The 14,504-nt window shown below is 44.8% G+C and overlaps 1 protein-coding gene across 1 annotated transcript in view; it reads right to left on the reverse strand.

Annotated features, from left to right (window-relative positions):
- Positions 1–14,504, reverse strand: part of LOC119167770 (uncharacterized) — a 166,448-nt gene that overhangs the window by 18,883 nt on the left and 133,061 nt on the right. The window contains exon 4 of the mRNA XM_037419297.2: positions 12,791–12,951. Within this exon, the coding sequence (XP_037275194.1) occupies positions 12,791–12,951 (161 nt within the window). The remainder of the gene's footprint in view (positions 1–12,790; positions 12,952–14,504) is intronic.

Raw genomic sequence — 14,504 nt, forward strand, 5'->3', positions numbered from 1 at the left:
GTCGAGCGATGCGTTTTAGCTTGCTTTCAGGCGCAAGTCAGCCAAATAAATTAAATTTATTTTATTGTCATCTTAGTCTACTTCTTTACTGATTTCTACACTGGCCGTGACGTGAGATACACATGACATTATGAATATTTTTGTATGTACAGACATGTTTTATATAGCCAGTCATTTACAGTTGCGGAACGATGCCAAAAGCAACATTCTGGTATTGTCAGAATCTGATGTGCCGCTTGTGCCATGGCTAGTGCTAGGTAGATCGACTTCAGTGAATGGCACTTAATTAAGTACACAATTAACGTTAACCCCACATCATGTCTGTGTAAACCGGATAGTTTCAAAAGGTAGGTAAGTATGTAGGTAGTTAGGTAAACAGAATGAGGGGCTAGCTAAGCACAATGAGTAATTGGATGCCCCTCACCCACCCAGAAATGCTACACACACAAACACACACAGACACACACAGACAGCCAGACAAACACACAAACAACAGATAAATAGAATTGCTCCAAGTGCCTTCGGTACACTGAAAAATGCTTTGCATTTGAAAAATTTTAAAGCCTTATGATTGTCCTGAGTAGATACAGAAATACCTCGTTAACTCAAACTCGCATATTTCGAAAAATCGGTTAACTCGAAACCTTCCGTGGCACCGATTCTTCTCTGTTATGCCCATGTAGTTTTTTCCCTTTATCTTGAAGTATTTATAGATCGGATTGCGGGTATCTTGAACTATTGAGTGGAAATAGAACGAAAATTTCGCCACCGGGCCATTACACAAGATTCGCGCAATGATGCTACGCCTTAAATCTGTCAAATTTTTACTTTTTATTTCTTATTTAGCTGCGCCTGTAGCTAGCTCGATACAATGCGCGAACGTGAAGTCTGAGCCTAGCAGCATCTCAACTTTGTTGAGCGGCCCTGTGGCACGTCATGTGCCTCCCACGCAGCACGCCTCGCTTTTTGCCCCACGCTAAGCGTAATCGCATCGTTTTTCTCATTCATTTGGCAGTGCTCGTTGTTTTCCTAAGGTGTGATTTCCATTCAGCCTAATCTGCACAACGCACGCAGTACAAATTTAACACTGACTTTGAGGAGCAGCGACTTAGCATGAGTGCAACAAGCATGTCGTCACAAAAGCAGTGCAATTTGCTAACACTAGAAAGGAAGGTTGCCCTAATTACAGAAGTGGAGAAAGGAGGCCGAACAAAATCAACCATCACGCAGAAGTTTGGCATCCCTTTGTCTACGCTTTCGACGGCGCTGAAGAACAAACAGACGGTGCTTGATAGATATCAGCAGAGCCTCTCCAGCCAGCAGAAGCGGGTGTGCCAATGACCGGAGAAATGACGGATGCCGAAATCATTCAAACGGCCACTAACGTAGAGGGTGGCGGAGACACCGCCGATGACAAACCACCCCGAGAGGTGCAGATATTTTCAGAAACAAGAAATTTGCTGCATTTGCTTCGAAATAAGGTGGAGTGCAGTGGCGGGGAAGATCATCTGACGTGATGCGTGAAGCAGCTGGAAGACGCCTTTCTAGGTCCGAGGACCACTGCAAAGCAGACGAGCATTAGAGTTTTTCTCCGCTAAATAAAATGGCAGTGCTGCAAAATCCGGCTGATTAATGTTTCTAGTATGATATTTTTTTTTTCCTCTCTTAAACTTTTACGAGAAGAAACATTAGAAACTGCTCCCGAAGAGCGAATAAGTAATAGTGATTTTACTAAAAAGCGCTCGATTTTTCCTGGCGATTTGTGCAACTTCGCTTATCTCGAAAATCTGCTTATTTCAAAATTTTCCTTGGTCTTTACAACTTCAAGTTAACGAGGTATTACTGTACAAATTGTGAATCATCACACTCGCATTCCCATGGTCATGGCAGACGGGTACTATGTGGCAGATGGGCATACACAGGCATACGCATGACAGAAGGAAAGTTGTATGTGTTCCAATGTATGCCAAGTCTAGTGTCGTGTCTAAAAACCGGGAACAGATCACACATGACATTATAGAAGCAGACTTGATTGATAAGTTGGGTGATGAGCATGTCAGCACTCCTACTTTAGCTCTTCTTTATAAAGAAAAGGAGCTTGTGCAAATCTTGAGATGTGTCAGTGCGATAAATCCAGTGTCTCGACAGAAATATGGTCAGTTGTTGGGCTGGTTGGTTAAGAGAAGAACACACGACAGAAAAGACGCTCATTTGCAACTCAGTTTTTTTTTTAGAAAGCTCTGCACCAAGAAACATATGCGCAGGCACCTTGACAACAACAGACACTGTCACAAAAGCTTTTCCACATTGCTGGGAAAGCTTGGTAACAATCTAAAATATCTCAAAAGGAAGGGGGGGGGGGGGGGTTACGCTTATTGAGTTCAAATATGAAGTGCTGCAAAGAAACTGTCTCCTTCATCATTAAATGCACTCAAGGTCCACTGATGCACGCGTCTGCCATATTCTTAATTTGGTCTCCCTCTAGAATGTCCCTTTCATGCCTGCCTTTTTCTCAACTCATGACGTTAGCCTCCTTGAAAAGTGCTGCGCATCCGCACTTCTTCCAATGTGTCCCATCATATTGAGTCTTCATTGTAGTCAAATGCTTCTTTAATTCATTATTAAGACATTGACTCGCTTTTATTTATTTATTTATTTATTTATTTATTTATTTATTTATTACAAGTACCTACATCGCCCATTGGGCATTGTTGTAGGGGGGTTACAGTAGAAGATAGAATACAAAACAGCAAAATTAAAAGCAAATAAGTCGTGCATTACAGTATACAGGAGAACTCAACACTTGTAGTACAGCATTAGAACAAAAGTACAAAACACAGGATTATACAACGAAAGCAGTAATTATACATATAAAAAAATCAACAACCAAGAGAAGTACAAAGCCAACGTTAAATATATGGGTTATTTCAGCAGCTCGAAATGCTGTTTCAATGGCTGTTAGGAAATTAGAATCAGAGAATATTGGTATTTTTAGCGCATTCCAGTCACTAATAGAATTCGGAAAGAAAGAGTATTTAAGGACATTCAATCGACAGGTATATTCTCTAATTTTATATAAGTGATCTTTCCGTTCGGACATATAACTAGGCGTCTTTAAATACCGCTCTTTATTTAGCCCAGTCTTACCGTGATATATATTATAGAGAAATTTAAGTCTTTGAACTTTCCGTCGTCCACAAAGGGGTTCCCATCCCAAGGCCTGAAGAATTCCAGAAGACCTTATTCTAAAATCGTAGTTTCCTGTAACAAACCTAGCAGCCCTTTTTTGCACCCTCTCCAACTTTTCTTTCAGTACATTCGTGAAAGGGTCCCAAGAAACACAAGCATACTCTAAAATTGGGCGCACATTTGTAATATACAGGGTTTCCTTGAGTGTTTGCGGCGCGTCGCTGAAATTTCTTTGGAAAAAATGAATTAAGCGCGAATCATTGGCTGTGATTAGATCTACGTGACTGGTCCAATCTAGTGTTGTCGTGAATGTTAGGCCGAGATAATTAACTTGATCTACCTTTTGTACTGCGCAGGAATTTAAGTAATAAGACCTGGATACTACCTTTTTTTTGTTATTAAATTGCACATGAAAACATTTAGTTAGGTTCAAACTCATTTGCCACTGAGCACACCAAGACACAATCTTATCGAGGTCAGACTGAAGTACTGTGGTGTCATCAAAACACTTGACTGGGCAATACAAAACACAATCATCAGCATAAAGCCTCGCTGTTGATTTCAAACCCAGTGGAAAATCATTGATAAAAATCAAAAACAGAAGCGGCCCCAGGACCGACCCCTGTGGCACCCCGGACAGTACATCAGCTGTTGATGAAGACACACCATTTATCACAACACATTGCTTGCGGCCGCTGAGATAATCCTTAATCCAGTCTATGAGGGTTTTACGAATACCAAGAAACAACAACTTATGAAGCAAAAGACTGTGGAGGACGACATCAAAAGCTTTTTTGAAGTCCAAAAATACAGCCTCCAATTGAATGCCCTGGTCGAATGATGAAGCGATGTCATGTACAAATTCGGTTAGCTGTGTAACACACAAAAGGCCTGCGCGAAAACCATGTTGAGACGGAGTGAAAAAATTATTATTTTGAAGGTGTTTTATAAGGCAAGAATAAATTATGTGTTCCAGTGTCTTGCAACAAACGGGGGTTAGTGATACCGGTCTATAGTTAGATACATTATCACGGACGCCGGATTTGTGCAAAGGCGTGATATTGGCTAACTTCCACTCTCGTGGCAATTTTCCACACCCTATCGATACTTCATACAAAGCAACTAGAAATGGAGCTATATGATCAGCACATCGTTTTAGTATGTGGTTTGAAATACCGTCGGGACCATGCACAGACTGGGGATTCAGCCTATTCAAATGTTTTCTTATACCTGATTCAGTTATTATGATATCATTCATAGCTGGTAACGATCTGAGTGTCGTAACGGGAGATATCGGGCTTGGCAGAGAAAAAACGGATTGAAAATACGCATTGAAGCATTCTGCTCTACTCATATCATCTCTAAGTAGTTCGTCATTGTGCATGATAAAGGGAATTCCACTGATGTCTTTTTTGTTACTTTTAACGTAACGCCAGACTTCCTTTGGATTTGTTTTGATTTTGCTATTAAGGGACGATAAATATTCGCGCTTCGCCAGCTTTATCTGCGTCTTCAGGCTAGAGCCTAATGCTTTAACCTTACCAAATAAATCAGCACTGCGCGTGCGACAATAATTTCTGTACACCTGAGCCTTACGCTTAATTGACGCACGTATATCTTTAGTAATCCAAGGTTTATCACCACGACGATTGGCAGTTACAATTTTCGATGGGACATAAATGTTTACAAGAGACAACTGTTTTTCTTTAAACAACCCCCACAATATTTCAATGTCATTGGACTGGCAGCATTGGATAAACATCGGAAGGTATGTATCCAGTTCAAAATTGATGGCATCAAACCTGCCTCTATCATGCGAAAACTTTTCGTGAACGAGGTCTACTGATTTCTATCTTTTTCCACTATATGGTAGCCACAACGACATCATTTGGCCGGTGTAAGCTTTACCACAACTGAGTGGCACTTCAATAGCACAGAAAAGAAATGGCTTCTTATGTTTCTTTTCGAACACTCTTTTCTTGATTTGTTCACCAGTAGAAGCACACAATTGTGAATGCTTTATTTAATAAGGGTGCTGTGAAGAGGAGACTTATGACATGCTTTACCACCGAATGCAGAGATGTTACTTGGCTTGCGCCTTCGACATGACTGAAGCAAGCAGCGGACTTCAAAACGCCCAAGCCAGCCTTCGCGCTTCATACATGCTCAGGCTGTCTTGCTTGGTCAAGTCAAGAACGAGCTTCAAAGCAGAAACACGCTGCTTGTCTGCTAACGAGGTTAATAATGAAAGTGTTTGCGTTAGGCACGTGTTACATCAAAAAAAGACATCACGTCTCAAAATAACTATAAAAACGAATTGCCACAAGCATATTTTTGCCATTTTACGGCTAACGAGCGGCACGTGGTGCCTGCTGCCACAGCGATGCGCAGTGTTGGTTGTAAAGTGTCCGTTGCCCGCTGGTTTTAGTGGCCACCCAAATGCGGCGCATTTCTATACCCTTGCTTGTTTAGAGGCGGAACAAGCCTTGCGTTGGGTTCTTTCATCGTTTTTTTTTACAAATACATACCAATACATACCACGGCATGTATTTGTAACGTCATTATCACGGTATTCGTCTTTCTGTTCGCCTGTAGACATGCTTGTAGCAGGCTAGGTTGCAGTTATATATAAAAAATACAAAAAATAAGTTCTGGGAACAAAAGTGATTCGTATCTTTTTGTTGAGCTTGGTAAACAAGAGAAAAAGCGAGGGTGAGGACATTGCACTCGGCAGAATTTTGTCTCACGGGATGCAGCAATGTCTTGTTGCATGATGGTGAAGGGGGAGGCGCATGATCAAGAAACCGATGATAGGGGCACCTCTTTTTTGTGTGTGTGTGGAATTTTTCGTAGCGTTGTGCTGCAAGCGATGCCTTTCTGAGCGAGAAACGGCGTTCTAGACGGGACGAAAGGATAGACGAGGCATACAGACACAGTGCAGAGTCAATTTTGTACTGAAAGAGGCGGAAAATGTCATCGTGTTTTAGAAAAACAGAAATAGCCTTTCCGTTACAGAACACTTCAGCGTCGTCGCCACTGGGGCTATTAATACACACTGTTACATGTGTAAACGGATGGCCAGGCAGTAATGACTATAGTGAACAGTAGGCCATCAGGCCCACGAAGAACATTAGAACATGTTGAGCCTTTTGCCCAGAACGAACTGTTCATTGTTTCCAAAACGGCCACCCCCCGCCGTGCCAGGCTTGTACAGCTCAACACAACTATCAGCACCGCGTGGGGGCGCTGCATTTCAGCCAACATTGTTACACTCCTCCCCACTTGGGAGGAAGACTACAGGGAGCACCTATTCACCGGTTTCCTAGTTCTTGTGCCACGTCACAACTTCGGCGTGCTAGGCGTAGGCACGACAGAGTCATTGTTCACATGCACACCACTATTGAGCGCAGTCCCGTCGCTCTCCGTGGCACAGCTACTCCCAGAGAAGCTAGTTCCAGGTAGCTGTTCCTGATGAGGCACTTCTGGAACAGCTGGCGCATGAAGAAGCGGCGGCTCCAACTGTGGTGGAGCTGCAGCGATAGTTTCAGGAGAGGCCAATGCTTCTGTCTGCACAAAACGCTGTGTCGGTTTCCCAAGGTGCCATCTTCAACACGGACACTGGCTGATGACAGAGTGACATCCACGACACTGGCAGGCACCTAGGGTGTACCCCTGCGAAAGTTTCGCGCGTACACATCATCACCTGGCTGCAGTGATAGAGCCTGCCGGGACCCTCTGTCAGCATACTACTTCTGCTCGAGTTGTTTTAGGAATACAGATGCCTGCAGGCTTGGCCGGAGGACATCCAACGAAGTCTTGAACATTCTTCCTATCAAGAGTTCACACGGTGGCCGACCTGTCACTTCATGTGGTGTGGTCCTATAGTGGAACAGAAACCTGGAGATCTGCATTTGGAAGTTCCCAGAACCAGACTTCTTGAGCTTCTTCTTCACAGTTTGTACAACTTGTTCAGCTGCACCATTTGAAGTAGGGTGATTGGAGGTACAGGCATGCGGCGTATTCCGTTTCGAAAGAACTCAAGATACTGGGCACTGGTGAAGGCAGCACCGTTACATCACGCAGGCCATGCTGGGTGAATGCAATTCTCAATGCAGAAATGGTAGCTTCTGCAGATGTGGAAGACACAGAATAGACTTCTATCCACTTTGAGAACGCATCCACAATAACCAAGAATGTATGACCTAGGAATGGTCCCCTAAAATAAATGTGAAGCCTTGACCAGGGTCGCTGTGGAAAAGGCCACGGCGTCTGCTGAATCAGCTGTGCAGCTCGATGTTGAATCTGGCACGTAGCGCAGCTCTTCACGCTGTTGGCAATGTCATTGTCAATGCCTGGCCACCAAACATGGCTCCTGGCGATCATCTTGCTCTTCTCGATACCCGGGTGGCTGGCATGAAGAACACCATGAACTTGGGCCTGCAATGACTTTGGCATCACTACTCTTGATCCCCAGAGTAGGCAACCCTCATGGAGACTGAGTTCTGAGCTTCTGGTATTGAAAGGGTTCCACTCTAGTCCTACTGAGAGGCTTTCTCCTTTCAGAACAGCAAGAACAACATGGCCCAGAACTGTGTCATTTCGTGTGGCTTGGGCCACAACACCTGGTGAAACGAGTCTCGGATATGCCGAGCTCTTTGCCAGGCTTGTATGCAAGTTTGTACATGTAAGCAGAAAGCTTCAGAGCCCACCTGACCACTCGAGGCAAAGCTTGCACGGGAACGGGCTTGTTGGCTTTCAGCATTCCAAGAAGTGGCTTGTGGTCAGTGTGTGCTTCGATTGAGATGCCCCACAATTACTGGTGGAACCGATTCACACCAAACACTAAAGCCAGTGCCTCCTTGTCGAGTTGACTGTAGTTTTTTTTCTGCTTTTAACAAGCTCCTCGAGGCAAAAGCAATGGGATGTTCCCGCCATCAGCATCTTTGTGCGCCAGAACTGCACCTACACCATAAGGCGATGCGTCACAGCTGAGGCAAACAGGCTTGGCAGGGTTGAAATGCACAAGTACTGGAGCTGATGTCACCAAGTGCTTGCAGGCATTGAATGCATCTTGTTGTTCATGTCTCCACTTCCACTTCTTCCCTTCACAAAGAAGCAAGTGCAGAGGACGAAGGAGTGACGAAAGATTGGGTAAGAAGCACCTGTAGAAGTTTCCAAGTCCCAAGAAACTCTGAAGTTCCCTGACATCCTGAGGCACAGGAGCACGCAGAATGGCTGCTACCTTGTCAACATTCGGGAAAAGGCCTTCTTTGCTGATGATGTGCCCGAGATACTCAACTTGTGGCACAAAGAAATGGCATTTTTCAAGTTTCAGTTTGAGGCCAGATTTCTGAAGCTTGCTAAGTACAGCACAAAGGTTGTTGCGAAGGTGCTCAGCATCATTTGTGCCAGTCTCAAGAATGTCGTCAAAATAGACTGCTACATGAGGCAGTCCCCTGAACAAGTTCTCCATCTCGCGCTGAAATATGACAGGAGCAGATGAGGCGGCAAAAGGCAACCGGGGGTACTGAAATAACCCCATATGCGTCGAAATGGTGACGCACTCTTTAGAGGCCTCGTGAAGGACAACTTGCTGGTACGCATCTCGCAAATCCAATTTTGTGAATTTCTCACCTCCAGCAAGCACAGTCCACAGGTCCTCGATCCTTGGAATGGGGTACTGCTCTACTGTTGCCACTGGGTTTATGGTGACACCAAAGTCTCCACAGATTCTGATGCGTCCATCCCTTTTCGTCACAGGAACAATAGGTGCAGCCAACTTTGCTGTCTTGACTGGAACAAGAATGGAATCTCTTCTTAGTCTATGGATTTCTTGAGTTACTCCATCTGTCAAGCCACATGGCAGTGGACGTGGTTTGAAGAACCGAGGCGGAGCATCTGAAGGAACATGTAGAGAAGCTTTAGCCCCCTTGAATGTACCCAAGCCTTCTTCAAACACTTGGGCGTAGTCTTGGACTAGGTGTTCGACATCGAAAAGTGCGTGGATGTTCACTTCAACGTCTGAGATGCCAAAGCCCAGCTCATGCATCCAGTTGCGTCTAAGAAGAGTTGGCGATCCGTCTTCGGTCAGAAAGATAGGTAGATCGGCCTCCCTGCCATGAAACTTCACACTGTCGTCACCTTTGCCCTGAACATTTTATAGTTCCCCGGAATAGCTTCGCTGCTGTGACGGCTGCACAGGAGCCAAAGGCAAAAGCTGAAGAAGACGCGACTTGGCCATGACAGAGACACTTGCCCCTGTGTCCACTTCCATGCAGAGCGGCTTGCCGCAAACGTCAACAATGACGGTGAAAGGCGGAGGCGGCGTGGCGTAGTCGACCAGCCACCTGTCAAAAACTTCGTAAGATGAAGTGGTAGCGGCGTCCTGCTTGCGCACAGCATTAACACGATGACGGTTACTCGACGACGGTGAACTGCAAGCCGAGAACGAACGTGCCTTAGTAGGGCTGTTGCTTTGGAATTGGCTGTCCCTTCGTCTCGAATTGCCCACCTTCGCCAAATAACCTCGTTTGTGGCAGTAATCGCAGATTGTTTTCACATGCTTGCATTTTGATGCAAGATGTTTGTCCCCCCAGCGGTTGCAGGTGTCGCCCCCAGAACATGACGACACACGATGAGTCGAGAAAGAGCTGCTTGTGTTCGCTTGCGCTATCTCACCTGCGTCTTTTTTTGCTGCTTCCATTACCAGGGCAGTCTGCTCGGCGTCATCGAAGGTGAGGCCCGGTTTTTCCAGAAGTCTTGTCTGGACATCCGCGTTGTTTATGCCATATACGACACGGTCGCGGAGCATATTTTCGAGTTCAGCCCCGAAGCTGCATTGCTTAGACAGGCTTTTTAGTGCTACGATGAAAATGGATTCCCCTTCCGCGTGAACGCGCGAGTTGAAACGAAAATGCTGGACGATGGCAGAGGGCTTCAGACAATAAAGGTTTCCAATAACTTGAAGAATCTAGTCCAGCGTCTTGTCACTGGGCTTGGCGGGCTTGACCAAATCGCGGAGCAAAGCATACGTTTTCTGCCTGCAGGAGCTGATGGACACGGCAGTACGCTTGTCTGGGGCGACATCATTCGCCAGGAAATATGCTTGGAGCCGGTCCACGTAACAGGGCCAGTCGTCTCCTCCCCCCTCGAACGGCTCGAGGTTGCCGAAACTTGGCATGGTGAACAGATGGCAGAGCGGTGCTGGAACGAAGACTTACATGAAACTTCCTTTCATCCTCGTCGCCAGTTGTTACATGTGTAGATTAACGGATGGCCAGGCGGCAGTGACTACCGTGAAGGCCATCAGGCCCGCGAAAAACATTAGAACATGTTCAGCCTTTTGCCCAGAACGAACTGTCGTTTATTGTTTCCAAAACGGCCACTCCCCGCCCTGCCAGGCTCGCACAGCTCAACACAACTATCAGCGCCGCGTGGGGGCGCTGCATTTGAGCCAACATTGTTACACACACGTGTGTGCAGTCAACACAACCTGAAACGCCAGGGAACTCAGCCACTTCGTAACAGTCCTGCATAACTATAAAAAGTGCCGCTGGCTGCGGAAAAAGCGCACCAGCATTGTGTACAGGTGCTTTGCGATTAGTAGCGTAACTATTCCAACTGCACAGCACACTGACGACTACGGAATGCGACGAAATTCCCGGTAATTGTTTGGAATGTGCCAGTGCTGTAAAACCTGAGAGCCATTAGTAGCTGTAACACTGCAGGCACAGGCTGTATTCGGTTGTCCCCTTTTCACGGAGCGGCAACATAGCCAGCAGCTGCCGTACGACATTCTTCGTGAATCTGTACTGAGTGGGGAATTGTTGCTCGTCGTACAACTCCATTGGATTTCCTTGGTCACGTAAGGCAGGTCGAGGAATCTGCGACAGGCAGTGCGCCTCAGCAAATGCTACGCTTATGGCAAGGCAAGCAAACTCAGGAGCGGCCACCCTCCGCGTGACGTCTATTCGAGAAGTAGCCATGTTGGAATAACGCATGAAGTCGCTTTCAAGCTAGCCCCGCAGCTGACTTGAAACTTGTCCTGACTTCGACCGAGCCAAGTCGCCTTCAAGTTGTCCGCAAGTTCGAGAATGATTTATGGCGACCGGCAAGACTGTCTTGAGTCAAGAACGAGTCAGGTACGAGTCAAGTAGCATCTCCGCATTCGGGGGTTAATCCTATCTTCTTGAGATTATGAGAAATGGTGGGAATATATGGCATAGTAACATACTTGTAGGGCCTCTGTCTTGGTGAAATGCAGGGTGAAGGACCAGCTGCTTAAGAAAGGAGAGAAATACTAAACAAGTTGAAAGCCAGTGTTCATATGCTTCTGTGTGTTAGTCTGTCGTTTCTTGCACTGTTATTTTTTATCATGAAGGAAAGAGTTTCATGACATAAGTGACAAATATTTACCTTACACATTTGGTGCTTGACTGTGGATTGGGTGCATATGCGATTATGCCCTGTATTTGCACCCTATTTTGGGAAACCCTCTACCAACCAGCACAACACATTCTTTTACGGTATTAGCACTGCATGCGTGCTACTCTCTGAAATACTCGAGATGCCACGTTACATCCCTCATCATTTCAAAAGCAACGTCGATCGTTTAGGCTCTAGACAATACAAGTAACTGAGGGACCATTTTGTTTCATTCACCGGCCTTTTCTGCACTCAGCATTTTCTATACATTTGAGATTAGATAGGCAATCACAATGCAGTACATCCAATGTAAGTTTACCAAGTTAGCGTACTTGATCGCAGAGCATTTGGGAATGTGTGCTGATACTCAAGGAGAACTTTTTGTTGCGCTAGTTGGTGCATGTTTTATGGAAAAAATAAGGTGCAAACGAGATGAGCACAAAAAGAGACATGGATGGACGTCTTGGTGTTTGCCCATGTCTCTTTTTGTGTTTGTCTTGTTTGTGCCTTATTCCTTTAGTAAAATATGCTGATAGTATTGGGCACCATATGTTCTCATACGGGTGTGATTCTGAGGTAGCCGTCGGCTGTGTTTTGAAATACATAATCAAGTTTATACGTGAAAAATATTACTGCGCAATTTGAACCCTAACCTGGCTGTTGCGCTTGAGACACAGCTGTCATAGTTCCCCATGTTGTACAACGACTGATCTGTTTGTACCTGCTTCGTTCTGTGAAATGCGAGATATTTTTTTCAATCAATTCGGAAATGAACACAATTGCTACACAACTAGGAACAACCGAATCACAGAAAGTACGTGTTTTATCACCAATTACACTGAACAGCACACACCTTGACGCAGCAAAGATCAAGACCTCAAACTGGAAATACCATAGGATGCGTTACTTAGCCATTTAGTACCTATTGTGTACAGTTGGAAAAGACCTGTGTAATGTTGTTCCCAGTGACAGCTCCATTTATTTCAAATTGCACCAACTACAGTGCTGACTGCGTTTTACTTAAGTGAAGCTTTAGCTTAATTTTAAGTTTATTTTGGCATAGAGACAGTGCAAGCTTTCAATTTTACAGGATACTGGCAGATCCCTCCGTACAAGCTAAAAATGAGGTGTCCTCCATTTGAATGACAGTAGCTATAAATCACGTAAAGGAGCTCACCGTGCCAGTGGATGAGAGACTTGATGAGCTCAAGGCCGTCCAGCTTGTTGTTGTCGTCGTTGTCGTGCAGCTTGAAGTAGTGGAACTGCAGCTCCTCCTCGCTCATCTTGCTCATGTCCTGGTTAGGGCCCAGCATCTCGCTCAAGTGCTCCTGAATGTGCCTGCATGCAAGGCCAACATTCAGCTTCATTTGTAATGCCTTCCCAGCTGACTGCCAATACCTCTAATCCCTAGTTAGGGTACCAACTTTTGGAAACTATAACCAGTTAAACTGGAAGCAAGTCATTCCAGTTATGATCTAACTGGAAGTGCGACCAGTTGTTTTGCTAGTAAAGTTCTTCACAGAGAAAGAAAAAAATTGAGCACAAATGTATATGACTTAGCGCTGTTGCAATCGTACGAATGGGTTTTATCGAAAAGTTTTTTTTATTTTTTTTTTTTTTTTGTTTTAAATAAGGGCACTAGACAGCTGGCCTAGTAATATTGTAAGGGGCTGATGTCAAAACAAGATAGGACAATAAAAAAATAAGAAAGGAACGTTTCATGGTTTGCAAAGCAATTATTTTTTTTTCCACTTTAATGTCAGCCTCTGTATCTTGTTTTAACCACATTACAATAACACAAACTGTCTCACCTGACCTGGTATGCTTTATTTTTTCAAATGGTACTATCGTTAACTATATTGTAACACATATGGCGAACACAATGCATTAAAACAAGCTTTCCGGATTATTAATATTAAAAAGCTGTTGTCAATCTTTTTATGTTCATCATGGTGACAATATGTGCAGGTGAAGCGAGTTCAATTGATGTCGGGATGTTAATATTGCCGTTTTTATGCAGGAAACATGCCTGCTTGACAGTTGCATGTTAAGCAGGCATACTGGCTGCTTGACACACGAATAGCCAGTGAGGCTTTTCTTCTCTCTATTTTTTGTGCCGCTTAGATAAACTTAACTCTATAAAAATTGGAATAGCTCACGTTTACTACAGGCAAAAAGCAGAAAAAATAGTTGAGAAGCACGGATTGCTAGGCGAGTTGGTAATTCATCTTAACTGAGTCGCGCGAAAAAATTTTAAATACAAAAGAAAGACACCTGGACACAGCGCACACTAACAACTGAAACTTTATTCGAGAGAACAGATATTTTATGTGGTTACGAGAACACATCTGGTGAAAGAAAATGATTAGATGAGCAGACAAATTGTAGAAAAGCTACCTCAGCGGGTAGCAACGTAACCGAAGAATGCGCGACACATGCATCACCTGCTTTGTTGATGAAATACGCCTCTTCAATTTCTCTCGCTACCTTGTCCCTGAATCTAGCTTTAACTACTGTATTACCAAACAAGGGCGCGCAGCCACACCCTCTACAATGCGATGACAGGTTAGAGCCTTCAAAGAAGCTTTGTTATCTATATTTTTATTCTTGATACAACGCGCCGTCTGTCCAAAATAAAACTTCCCTAACGACAGCCAAGTACCGTACACTATAGCGACGGCGCAGTCGACCTCTTTGGCCCTGTGTGTGACCTGGCAAATACCCTTGCCGTGCCGCTCACCCTCGATCCTCCTCGCAACTGCCGCGTAAATGCTGCCTAAACGGTCGCCGGCCGAAAAGAAAACATTGAAACCGTACCTTGCTCCGATTTTCTTTAAACAGTGTGAGACACCATATGTAGGTATGGGATGCTGGCAACCGGCAGGCAGTTC

This window comes from Rhipicephalus microplus, chromosome 6, assembly GCF_043290135.1.
Source record: "Rhipicephalus microplus isolate Deutch F79 chromosome 6, USDA_Rmic, whole genome shotgun sequence".
Taxonomy (NCBI): Eukaryota; Metazoa; Arthropoda; class Arachnida; order Ixodida; family Ixodidae; genus Rhipicephalus; species Rhipicephalus microplus.